This window comes from Trachemys scripta, chromosome 24 (genome assembly GCF_013100865.1).
Source record: "Trachemys scripta elegans isolate TJP31775 chromosome 24, CAS_Tse_1.0, whole genome shotgun sequence".
NCBI lineage: Eukaryota > Metazoa > Chordata > Testudines > Emydidae > Trachemys > Trachemys scripta.
This window is the reverse complement of record NC_048321.1, coordinates 11,934,526-11,947,206: the sequence shown is the minus strand read 5'-3', so window position 1 is coordinate 11,947,206 and position 12,681 is coordinate 11,934,526. Positions and strand designations below refer to the sequence as shown.

Here is a 12,681-nt window from a genome sequence, read left to right as displayed (position 1 = left end):
GGGGGGAGGGGGGAGCCCAGGGCTGGGATAGCAGGGGCTGTGGGTCGGGACTGAGGGGCACAGGTAGAGCTTGCGGGAGGAGGGCTCGGATAACGGGGGTGCAGGTTGGGAGTGAGAGGCACCAGTAAGCTTGGGGGGGGCAGGGCTCGGGTAACAGGGGCTGCAGGTCGGAAGTGAGGGGCGCCAGCAGAATGGGGGTGCTGCGGGGTCCAGGCAGAGGCAGGCCCCAGGGGTGCTGACATGTAGTGGCTGTGGGGCATGCAGGCTGGAATGTTCTCTGCTCTGTGGGGAGTGGCGGGGGGGGGGGAGGGGGGCGTGCAGCGTTGGGGGGGCCAAGGCGTAACTCGGGGTTACGGGTGCCCAGTGCCAGGGATTAGGCTGGCAACTGCAAATCCCCTGGGTTAACCCTTTATTGACTGCAGCCAAAGCAGGGACAGAGGGGAGGTGGGTAATTACACCCCCTCCTCCATATCTCAGAAGGGGGTCCTCTATCTGGGGGGGGCGGTAGAGACCACAGAGATCCCCACTCCCCTTCCCACCATGTGTCACTGCTGGCAGGTTAGACTAGGGGGCTGGGAGCCAGGACTCCTGGGTTCTCTCCCGGCTCTGGCAGGGGAGTGGGGTGCAATGGTTGGAGTGGGGGGCACAGATGTGTAGCTGCAGGCTGAGTAGTGCTGGGCAGGGAGATGAGGGGGAGCCACCCCCACCCCCCCAAGCGCAGAGGGAGCAGAAGCCCGGGCAAGGCTGGTGGGACTCAGGCTAGGGCCAGGGTCCTCTCTCCTGCCCCCTCCTCCCACCCTGGGGTCTCCTGGCTTGGGGTGGGGGGCAGGGTTATCATCCGCAAACACTGCCTGGCAGGCTAGGGGGGGTACAAGGCCACATCTCTATGGTAACAGACCTTTGGCCCCCAGCAGACCCACCAGGCCGGGGCTGGGTGTGAATGACCCTGGCCCTGCCCCCAACCCTGCCATGGATTGTACCCCTGCCATAGCCCCACCCCCAGTACCTTCCATCCCATCCCTCCAGACTCCCCCCATCCCTGCCACAGCTCCACCCCGCCCCCCACTGCCTCACCCACCAGCCCTGTTTCTCCCCCCCAGTACCTCTCACCCCCACCCCTTCCATGGCCCCACCCCACCCCCTGTGTCCCGCACCCCAGCCTGCCCCCCAGTACCCCACTCCCACTACCTCCCACCCTGGCCCTGCCACGGCCCCACCCACCAGCCCTGTTTCTCCCCCCGCACTACCTCTCACCCCAGCCCCTGCCCCCTGTACCTCCCCACCCCTTCCATGGGCCCATCCCCAGTGTCCCCCCACCGCAGCCCTGCCCCCCAGAACCGCACCCCCCACTACCTCCCTCCCTGGCCTGGCCTGGCCCGGCCCCACTCTGTCCCTGCCCCTCAATACACCCCCACCCCTGCCACAGCCCCACCCCCAGTACCTCCCATCCTGGCCCTGCCCCCCAGTAAATCCCCACCCCGGTCCCTCCCCACGCTCCATGGCCTCACTGTACCCCCTCCGCCCCCATGATCCACGGTCCCTCCCTTTGCTTCCCCCCTCCTGTGCCTTGCCAGGGCCTCACCCTCCCCTCTCGTCCCTCCCTGGCTGTTCCTGTTCCTGTGTTCCCCTCCCTTCTCCTGATCCTCTGTCCCTTGGTGTCTCAGCAGGACAGACATGGGGACACGGATCCTGCTGCTGTTCTGCTGGGCCCTGCTGGGAGCAGCCAGCGCTGGTGAGTGCCGGGGGCACGAGAACACAGCGGAGCTCCCAGAACCCGGACCCCAGCCCCAGGGCCAATGGCATGTCATTGGGGACATCAGGCTGCCAACCCTCCAGGATTGTTCTGGAGTTGCCAGGCATTAAAGATAATGTCATGTGATGAAACTTCCAGGAATTCATCCAACCAGAGTTGGCAACCATATGGGAGAGAACCCAGGAGTCCTGGCTCCCAGCCCCCTGCTCTAACCACTAGACCCCTCTCCCCTTGAGGACAGCACCCAGGATAGCTCCAGCCCCGGTGGATCAGGAACTCGGGGTGCAGGGGTGTGGCCACACCCTGACTTGCAGTGGTTTCCCTCATGCACAGGATTTGCAGTTTGGTTCAGGGCCCCCCCCCCCCCCGTCCCTGCCCCATCCAGCGCTGCTGGGCTCCAGCTGCTCCCTGGGCCCTCAGTGCTCAGACATCACCGCTGCCCCCTCCCCCCACAGGCTGTGCCCGCCTCGCCCCCTTCTCCCAGGCTCTGGGTCACTGGGAGGGGCTGGGACTTTTGTGCACCAACCAGCTCGCAGCTTGGAGGGAGCCCAAATTACAGAGATTCAAAAAGCTCCATCCACCCACTCAGCGGGGGATGGGGGGGACATGGGAAGCTGCCAGTGTGGGGAGCACAGCCTGGGGGAGCCAGCAGCGCGGGGGTGGGAGGGAGTGTGGAATCCCAGCAGTGTGGGAAGGGGCAGTGGGGCAAGTGGGGATGGGGGGAGGAATCCCAGCAGTGCGGGAGGGGACAAGGGGGGAAATCCCAGCAGTGGGGGAGGGGGCAGCAGGGCCCGTGGGGCGGGGAGGAGTCAAAGAAGTGGGGAAGTCCCAGAAGCAGGGAAGGGACAATGGAGTGGGGGGGGGGGGGGGAATGCGGGGGGGGGGGGGGGGGAAGTCCCGCGGGGGGGGGGGGGGGGGGGGGTAATCCCCGGGGGGGGGGGGGGGGCTGTATGTGTGTGGCCTGAGGAGGTCTAATGGTTACAGCAGTGAACTAGGATTCAGGACCCCTGGGTTCTAATCCCAGCTCTGCCCCATACACCCTGTGGGACCCTGGCACCCATTCCCTGGGCCAGCCAGTCCCCCACCCTGGGGCTGGATGGGAGCCAGCACCCCCTGAAGGGCCCCAGGAGGTGAGGGGAGTAGGCTCAATGTGTCATGGGAAGATGCTCACTGCGGTGCCCATGGGGCTCCCTGGTCAGCATGGGGGGGACCCCGCCAACAAGCTGTCGCAGGGCAAGGGAAGAGTTGGCCCGTCTGCCTAGTGCTGGCTGCACCAGGCTGGGGTCGGCTTCACTGTGGTTTTTTGGGGGGGGGTGTCTTTTACACCCCTCAGAAATGTAGCTACTCCCAGGGAAGTGTTCACATTAGACCAGCCCTAGGGGCAGGACTCTCTGTCCATGGCTTGGGAGTGGGGTCTAGTGGTTAGAGGAGGGGGAGGGGATTGCTGGGCACCAGGAATCCTGTGTTCTGTCCCCAGCTCTGGGAGGGGGTGTGTGGGATCAGGACTCCTGGGTTCTTTCTTTGTCACTAGGAGGGGATTGGGGCCTAGGGGTTAGAGCAGGGGGGGCAGAGAGGTTAGAGTGCACTCTGTGTCTCTAGCATCTCTGAATCCCAGGACAGAGAGATCCTTAATGCCTCTCTCTCTCTCTCTCTCTCTCTCAGAGCCTCCCAAGGAGCACGACCCCTTTATCTACGGTGAGTTGGAGGGTCCCAGGGCGGGCGGCTGCTGAGCTAGGCCAGGTGCTGGCACCTGCTGGGAGGGGTGGGGTGGGGGGTGTCTGTCTGGTGCACTGAGATTAGGTCTCTCTTCGGGGCCAGCTGCAGCATCTCAGGTCTGACAGCAGGGAGCAGTGCATGTCTGCACTGACACACACAGAGCAGGGCCCAGCCCCTCCAGCAGGGGGCGGCAGGGACACGCACATGTACAGTGGATGTGTATCAGTCTCTCTCTTTTTGGGGGAGGCAGGTCCCTTCTCCCCCTGAGCCCGTCTCTCCCCCCAGACTATCAATCCCTGAGAATTGGAGGCCTCATATTCGCCGTCATCCTCTTTCTGCTGGGAATCCTCATCATCCTCAGTGAGTATCCAGCGCCCCCTGGAGGGAAAAGGCCCCATGTCCCATCCCCCTGAGCCAGCCAGTTGCTCAGCCAGAGAGGAGGGGGAGTTTTGGGGGGCTGGTTCCTCTAGGTGCTGCCCCTGGGGCTGATTGGACACCAGGTCCCTTCAGCCCCATAAATCCAGAGCTTTGGCTCCATCTGTATCTGCCGGGGGGGTGGGGGGGAGGAGGATGGCTAACCCCCACTGTTCCCCCAGCCCCATTTCATTAACTACTACTCAGCACCTCCAACCTGCCAGACCCTACTCCCCTCCTGGAGCCGGGATAGAACCCAGGAGTCCTGGCCTCCCATCTCGCTGCCCCCTGCCCCGCCATCTCGCTACCGGGGGTATTTACTGTTTTATCCTTTCTAGGTCGACGCTGCCGTTGCAAATTTAACCAGCAACAAAGGTAAATTACCCCCCCAGCCAGCAACGCACCCTAGGGACAACAGGGGGCTGCAGATCAAGAGTGAGGGGCTCCGGCAGAGCGGTGGGGGAGGGGAGCCCGTTGCTGGGTTGGGAGTGAGAGGCACTGGCTGTGGGGGCTGAGAGCACAGGGACCCATGTAATGCTGCTGTCCCCCCAGGACTGGTGAGCCAGACGAGGAGGAAGGGCCTCTCCGAAGCTCCATTCGCCGTAAGTACCAAGCACCCCGCAGTCTCCCCCAGTGTCGGATTAACACATGGGCCCACGGGGCCTGTGCCCAGAGGCCCTGGTCAATTTGGGGGCTCCTGCAGGAGCGCCGGAACCTGTGTAGAAGGGGGGGCCCACCAGTGCCTGAAGTGTGGCCCTGCCCCCTGCTCCTCCTCTTCCGCCTGGGGCCCGCCCCCTGGCCAGGCCATAAGCTGGAGCTGCCCGGGGACCCTGGGTCGCTTGTGGGGAGTCCTGGACCCTCCACCTGCCCTGGGTGGGGGGACCCGAGAGCAGCCACCGGCCTGCCCTCCTGGGGAGCACCACCCAGGGCAGGTGGAGGGTCTGGGGCTTCCCACAGTGGCTTGGCGGCTCCAGGGCCAGCCTTAGGGGTGGGCCACCCAGGGGGTGCCCTGCAGCTGTGCAGAGGTGCGTACTGCTGGCTGGCAGAGGCGATGGGGGGGCACCCAGATTTCTCCCTGCTCTGGGGTGGGAGGGGAGTGGTGATGCCCAGATACCATTCACTCCCCACAACCGCCCTCCAGGCCCCCTAGGGGGTTGGGGTGGGGAGGAGCAACACAAGCGCTCCGTGTCCAGGTCACTTTCCCCACCTGGGCTGTGCTGCGAGGCATCAGGACCTGCTGCTCCCTGCAGCCCAGGTGGGGAAAGTGACCTGGCTGTGGGAAGCCCTGATGTTGCTCCTCGTTCCCCCCTTCACAGCCCTCTAGGGGCCCCGAGGAGCAACGTTGGAGGAGGGAGGGAGCAGCAGTGCCAGACGCTCAGTTTCCCCATGTGGGCGCAGAAGGGAGCGCGGGGGTTGGGGACACGGGGGGGGGGGCACAGGGCCGGGGTGGGGGGGGCAGGGGGCTAGGGCGGGGGTTGGGGGCGCAGGGGGGCACAGGGCAGCACAAAGTAAGGGTGGCAATATACCATATACCAGCCATCCTTACTTCTCCGCTGCTGGCGGCGGCGTTGTCTTTAGAGAGTGGTTCTCAAACGTTCATCCTGGTGACCCCTTTCACACAGCAAACCTCTGAGTGCAACCCGCCCCCTTATACATTCAAAACACTTTTTTATATATTGAACACCATTCTAAATGCTGGAGGCAAAGCTCGGTTTGAGGTGGAGGCTGACAACTCGCGACCTCCCATGTAATGACCTCGCAACCCCCTGAGGGGTCCCAACCCCCAGTTTGAGAACCCTTGGATAGAGCCAGCAGCCGTTGTGCCAGGCCAGTGCTTAACTTTGTTCTGGGGCTGAGCCCGGAACCTCTTTCAATACAAATTAAGCACTGGGGGGAGACAGCAGGGTCCTGGGGAGTGGGGAGACCATGGGGGCCAGGGATGATGGGGGGTGGGGAACCTGTGGGGCCAGGGGCAATGTGGGGGGCAACATGCCCACAGGGGCCAGGGGCACCATTTCCCCTAAGGTCAGCCCTGGGCAGCTCTTATCAGGGCCTGGCTCCAGCTTCTGGCCTGGCTTGGCCTGGTGGGGGGGAAGGGGCAAAGGTGGGGGAAAGGAGAAGCAGGGGTTGGGGCCCCAGGGTGACGGGGAAGCAGTGTGGGGGACCCAAAAGTTCTTTGTGCCAAGGGCCCCAATAAATCTTAATTCACCTCTGCCGCCCCTGTGTGACACCCGCTGGGGGAGGGCGTGGCCAGGATGCCGGGATCTTCCCCCCCGCAGGGCTGGTCTGTCTAGGATCTGACCCCAGATCCCCCCCAGGCACCTGACTCCTTGACTCTTCTCTATAGGTTTGTCCACCCGGATGAGATAGGCGGGCCCAGAGGCTGGTGAGTGGGGCAGGGGGAATGGATGGGACATGGGGCCCTTTCCCCCAAGGGAGCCCTAGCAGTGCTCAGTTTGTGTCAGGGCTGAGCCCCGGCACCTCCGGGCTGGGCCGTTGAGAGCCCCGGCACCTCCGGGCTGGCTGCATTAGTTATGAGTGTTAAAAAATGGCTTGAGCCCCGGGACCTCTTTCACTCCAGATTAAAGACTGGGCGCTGGCTCTCATCGGGCCCTGGGGGAGGGGGATGGGACTGGCTGGCTTAGGGAGGTGGGGAATGGGGCATGGGGTTTTCCCCTCTAGGGGGTGCCGTCTCCTATGAGTTCTGTGGGTCCGAATTCCCACTGTGGCAGTCATCCACATTACATAGAGACCAATGTTGGGAGCCAGGACACCTGGGTTCTATCCCCTGCTCTGGGGGGAGAGTGGGGTCGAGGGGGTTAGAGCAGGGGGGCTGGGAGCCAGGACTCCTGGATTCTCCCTTGGGTGGGGCAGTGTTGCTCATTGTCCATACATAATCCCTTCCTGTTTGCTCTCTGTGCAGGTCTCCCCAAGGCGCAGACCCCTCCCTGGATATGAAGAGTGACCCCCTCTTCCCCCGTCCCATGCTGCATAGCCGTAGCACTTAGCCTAGACCAGGCCCCCACGCTCTGATCGCAGCCTGCAGAATCTGATCCAGCCAGCAGGGGGCAGTAGGGACACACACACCCAACAGGTCTGATCCCCTCCAACAGGGGGCAGTAGGGACACACACAAACACACACACACATTGCGCAGGGCTTGTCCCCTCCAGCAGGGGGCAGTAGGGACATACACACATGCGCAGCAGGTCTGATCCCCTCCAACAGGGGGCAGTAGGGACACATACACACAAACACAAATGGCAGGTCTCATCCCCTCCAACAGGGGACCGCCGAGACACACACACCCACACACAGAGCGCAGGGCTTGTCCCCTCCAACAGGGGGCAGTAGGGACACACACACACACACAGAGCGCAGGGCTTGTCCCCTCCAGCAGGGGGTGGCAGGGATGGACGGACAGACACACACACTTGGCAGGTCTGATCTCCTCCAGCAGGGACACACAGAGCAAGGCCTGTCCCCAGCAGCAGGGGGACCCCCCCACACACACTCTAGGGGTGCTGCCTTTGTGGGCTCTGGGCAGCGGTGCCAAGAGCCCTGTGTGTGAGGAGTGCAGGGAGGGGTGACTGGGGGGGGTGGCTAGGGTGACCAGATGTCCCGATTTTATAGGGACAGTCCCGATTTTGGGTCTTTTTCTTATATAGGTTCCTATTACCCCACAGCCCCGTCCCGATTTTTCACATTTGCTGTCTGGTCGCCCTAGGGGTGGCAGTCGGGGTCCCTGTTGAAGTGTCCATCATGGGGCTGTGGTGGGAACAGCTGGCTCCCACCCCTGGGTCAGGGCTGATCCCCTCCAGCAGGGGTCAGTAGAAACCCCCCCAGCCTCTGCAAGTGTCCCTGTGTCCAGCCGGGGGCGCTGTCTGTAGTCGCTGGCCGGAGACGGCTTCCCAATAAACGCTACCTGCCCCCCATCTGCCTCCTGGCAATTACTCCCTGGGGTGGGAGTCACTGCGTCAGGCACTGAACCCCTCCCCACCCCTGGCCTGCACTCACCACCCCCACCCCCGCTGCCAAGCTTGTACCCCAGGCCTGGGCTCCCCCCAGCTCTGCCAGTACCCCTCACCCGCAGCCTGCTGCCATCCCAGCCCTGGGCTCCCCCCCCCAGCTCTGCCGGTACCCCTCACCCGCAGCCTGATGCTATCCCAGCCCTGGGCTCCCCCCAGCTCTGCCGGTACCACTCACCCGCAGCCTGATGCCATCCCAGCCCTGGGCTCCCCCCAGCTCTGCCGGTACCCCTCACCTGCAGCCTGCTGCCATCCCAGCCCTGGGCTCCCCTCAGCTCTGCCGGTCCCCTCACCCGCAGCCTGCTGCCATCCCACCCCTGTGCCCCCCAGCTCTGCCGGTACCCCTCACCCGCAGCCTGCTGCCATCCCAGCCCTGGGCTCCCCCCCCAGCTCTGCCGGTACCCCTCACCCGCAGCCTGATGCTATCCCAGCCCTGCTGCCCCCCAGCTCTGCCGGTACCCCTCACCCGCAGCCTGCTGCCATCCCAGCCCTGTGCCCCCCAGCTCTGCCGGTACCCCTCACCCGCAGCCTGCTGCCATCCCAGCCCTGGGCTCCCCCCCTAGCTCTGCCGGTACCCCTCACCCGCAGCCTGATGCTATCCCAGCCCTGCTGCCCCCCAGCTCTGCCGGTACCCCTCACCCGCAGCCTGNCAGCCTTGGGCTCCCCCCAGCTCTGCCGGTACCCCTCACCCGCAGCCTGCCGCCATCCCAGCCCTGGGCTCCCCCCAGCTCTGCCGGTACCCCTCACTCCTGACCTGACCTGCAGCCCCCCCTCTCCCCTCCCTGGCTCCAGGTTACCAGTGCATGGTCTGTGGTCGTGGACAGGCCATTCCAAGGCGCCGTGGGGCAGGGGCTGGGCCAGCTAGAGAAGCTGCCCCAAGAATCGTGCGCTGGGGGCGGGTCCTGTCCCAATAACTGGCTCGGGTTTGGTGGGATCCCGGCCTGTGGCTGAGCTGGTGCTGTGTGTGTGTGTGTGTGAGTGTGTGTGCTTGTGTGTGTGTGTGGTGGGGGCGGGACCCTGATCCCTGGGAGGTGCATGAGCAGACACAAAGCAGGTTTGATCCCCTCCAGCAGGGGGCAGCAGGACACATGGCGCACACACACACACACACACACACACACACACACACACACACACACACACAAACTTTGTTAGGTCTCAGCTCCCATGTTGCTAGTCCTTGACCCAGCAGAGGGGTCCATGTGCCCCAGGCCCTGGCGCTGTCCTGTGACCCCCCCAACACGAACACCCATGCCCCATTGCACATGAGGACTGTCTCCCTCCTTCTGGCCAGTGGGGGGCAGTATCCCCTTGAGATTTACCCACAATCCCCCAGAGCTCTTGGCCCAGCCCTGCTCAGGCTAGGGACACCCAAAGGCCTCTCTGGGTTAGGCTGAAATGAATGCAGATATACAAATGAGTCCAGGTAGTGATTTGCATACATTTATATCCCCTGTCCCCCCATAGCCTTCACCCAGTTTGGCCCGTCAACTCCTGTGGCTGGTGGATCAGAAAACTGCCAAAGGCCCTTTCCCACTTGCCTCAGTTTCCCCTCCCCCACTGTGGCTGTTTAAACAGAGTGCTGTGGGGCAGGGACTGTCTCAGGGAAGGTCTTCACTAGCAACGTTAAAGCGCTGTGTAGTTAACGTGGCTGTGTAGTCACGGCACCACTGCTCTCGCTGTAAAGGCCCCACCCCCACGAGGGGAGTAGCGCCCAGCGCTGGGGCACTGTCTACACTGACACTTTACAGCACTGAAGCTTGCAGTGCTCAGGGGGGTGTTTTTTCACACACCCCCGAGCGAGAAAGTTGCAGCGCTGTAAAGTGGCAGTGTAGACAAGGCCTCACTGGGTCTGTGCAGTGTGTGTGTGTGTGTGGGGGGAGGGGCTATATGCACACAGAAGAAGGCAACTTCTCTGATGAGGTTATTCCATGTTTGTCCGAGGGAGGGGGGTGTCTGTGCATCTTTGACTGATCCCAGCACTGGGAGAGGTGGGATACCTAACCCAGGTTGATGGGCACATGGGGCGGCTCTGAGATGGTGGGGCAGGGGAGTATGTGGGGCCGGTGGCTGCATCTCCGTGCTGGACGAGCTATCTCACTGTGGCTTTATGTGCGGCTGTTCACCAGCTGCCCCACCCCAGAGGTGGCTGCATCTCAGGGCCAGGAGAGCCATCCCTGAATATCCTGCTCGGAAAGCCCTGTGGAGAGTAGCGGTAGCTGTGGGTGACGGGGGGGGGGGGGGAGCACGGCAGGGCCGGCTTGAGACGTTGCCCCCTCCACAGCCAGGCAGCTCCCCCCGCCCCCCAGGAGCCGAGCCGCGTCTGACTCCCATTGGCCGCCTCCCTCCTCCATGCGCAGCAGAAAAAGAGAGAGAGAAAAAAAAGCCTGTTCCAGCCCGCCCGCTCCCTCCCTCTCGGACTCTGCCGCATTCGCTCCTGCGACGGGAGAGACCCACGGCTGCAGCATGGCCACCCCCACCGAGGCACCTAGGCACGGTGAGCCCCCCTCCCCCCGGCCACCCGCACCAGGGGGCCTGAATCCCACAGCGCCCAGATCCTCCCTGCGCCCACGGTGCCCGATTACCCCTGCTCCCACAGTGCCCGATTCCCCTGCGCCCACAGCGCCCAGATCCTCCCTGCGCCCACGGTGCCCGATTACCCCTGCTCCCACAGTGCCCGATTCCCCTGCGCCCACAGCGCCCAGATCCTCCCTGCGCCCACAGTGCCCGCTTCCCCTCTGCCCACGGTGCCTGATTTCTCTGCACCCACAGTGCCTGACTCCCTCTGCTTCCATGGTGCCCAATTCCCCTGCACCCACAGCGCCCAGTTCCTCCCTGCGCCCACAGTGCCCGCTTTCCCTCTGCCCACGGTGCCTGATTTCTCTGCACCCACAGTGCCTGACTCCCTCTGCTTCCATGGTGCCCAATTCCCCGGCACCCACGGTGCCTGATTACCCCTGCTCCCACAGTGCCTGATTATCCTCCTCCCACAGTGCCCCATTCTCCTCTGCCCACAGTGCCCGATTACCTCTGCGCCCATGGTGCTCAATTCCCCTCTGCCCACGGTGCTCGCTTCCCCTGCACCCATGGTGCCTGACTCCCTCTGCTTTTGTGGTGCCCGATTCCCCTGTGCCCACAGCGCCCAGATCCTCCCTGCACCCACAGTGCCCGATTCCCCTCTGCCCACGGTGCCTGATTTCTCTGCACCCACAGTGCTCGATTCCCCTCTGCTGCCATGTGTCTGATTCCCCGGCGCCCACAGTGCTCGATTCCTCTGCTCTCATAGTGCCTGATTCCCCAAGCCCATGATACCTGATTCCCCTCTGCCCATAGTGCTTGATTCCCCTGCTCCCACAGTGCCTGATTTGCCCTGCTCCCACAGTGCCCAATTCCTCTCCACCCACAGTGCCCAATTACCCTGCACCCACGGTGCCCGATTACCCCTGCTCCCACAGTGCCTGATTATCCTCTGCCCACAGTGCCCCATTCCCCTCTGCCCACAGTGCCCGATTACCTATGCATCCATGGTGCTCAATTCCCCTCTGCTCACTTCCCCTGCACCCACTGTGCCTGACTCTCTCTCTTCCCGTGGTACTCAATTCCCCTTTGCTCGTGGTGCTTGATTCCCCTGCTCCTACTGTGCTCGATTCCCCTATGCCAACGGTGCCCGATTCCCCTCTGCCCACGGTGCTTGATTCCCCTGCTTCTACTGTGCCCGATACCCCCTGCTCCCACGGTGCTCGATTCCCCTCTGCCCACGGTGCCCGATTCCCCCTGCTCCTACTGTGCTCAATTCCCCCTGCTCCCAGGGTGCCCGATTCCCCCTGCTCCCACAGTGCTCGATTCCCCTCTGCCCACGGTGCTCAATTCCCCCTGCTCCCACGGTGCCCAATTCCCCCTGCTCCCACGGTGCTCAATTCCCCCTGCTCCCAGGGTGCCCGATTCCCCCTGCTCCCGTGGTGCCCAAATCCACTGCATCTACGAGGCCTGAATCCGCTGTGTCCACATAGCCTGAATCCCACCTTCATCCCTGGTGCAGAAGCTGCTCATGAAGCCTGAGTCCCTGGCGTTCCAGCCTCTGCCTGCCCCCCTGCTCCCTCTGCACCAGCGGTGCCCAACCTCTGGCATCCCACCTCCCTCTCCCTCAAGAGCCACCCCCCCACCACACCATGTCAGACTCAACCCCCAATGTCCAGGATGCCAGGCTGCTGCCCGAGCCCCCCCCCATCCTCGCCATGACAGCTCCCTGCCCAGGTGTGCAGCTCTGCCCGAAGGGGCTGATGGACGGAGGGAAGGTGTGTGCCAGGGATGGAGAGAGGGATAGAGGGCTGGACAGAGGGAGGGCTGGATTCAGGGCTGGCTGGAGGGATTAACAGAGGGTGGAATGGAGGGCTGGCTGGAGGGAAGGATGGAGGGAGGGATGAGGGATGGATTCAGGGCTGGCTGGAGGGAAGGGTGGAGGGATGGATACAGGGTTGGATGGAGGGATAGAGGGAGGGATGGAGGGATGGATTCAGGGCTGGACGGAGGGAGGGATGGATAAAGGCTGGCTAGATGGAGGGATGGATTCAGGGCTGGATGGCGGGATGGATTCAGGGCTGGATGGAGGGAAGGATGGATAAAGGCTGGCTAGATGGAGGGATGGATTCAGGACTGGACGGAGGGAGGGATGGATAAAGGCTGGCTAGATGGAGGGATGGATTCAGGGCTGGATGGCGGGATGGATTCAGGGCTGGACAGAGGAAGGGATGGAGGGATGGATTCAGGGCTG

General features: G+C 63.5%; 2 protein-coding genes across 2 annotated transcripts in view; both read left to right on the top strand.

Moving 5' to 3' along the window:
* Window positions 1-7,817, top strand: part of FXYD1 (FXYD domain containing ion transport regulator 1) — a 13,636-nt gene extending 5,819 nt beyond the window's left edge. The window contains exons 2-8 of the mRNA XM_034756472.1: window positions 1,668-1,732; window positions 3,416-3,448; window positions 3,755-3,829; window positions 4,222-4,258; window positions 4,436-4,485; window positions 6,231-6,269; window positions 6,807-7,817. Of these exons, the coding sequence (XP_034612363.1) occupies window positions 1,675-1,732; window positions 3,416-3,448; window positions 3,755-3,829; window positions 4,222-4,258; window positions 4,436-4,485; window positions 6,231-6,253 (276 nt within the window). The 5' untranslated portion in view covers window positions 1,668-1,674 and the 3' untranslated portion in view covers window positions 6,254-6,269; window positions 6,807-7,817. The remainder of the gene's footprint in view (window positions 1-1,667; window positions 1,733-3,415; window positions 3,449-3,754; window positions 3,830-4,221; window positions 4,259-4,435; window positions 4,486-6,230; window positions 6,270-6,806) is intronic.
* A 1,908-nt stretch (window positions 7,818-9,725) lies between these two features.
* Window positions 9,726-12,681, top strand: part of LOC117869543 (FXYD domain-containing ion transport regulator 6-like) — a 14,460-nt gene continuing 11,504 nt past the window's right edge. The window contains exon 1 of the mRNA XM_034756471.1: window positions 9,726-10,407. Coding sequence (XP_034612362.1) covers window positions 10,263-10,407 — 145 coding nt within the window. The 5' untranslated portion in view covers window positions 9,726-10,262. The remainder of the gene's footprint in view (window positions 10,408-12,681) is intronic.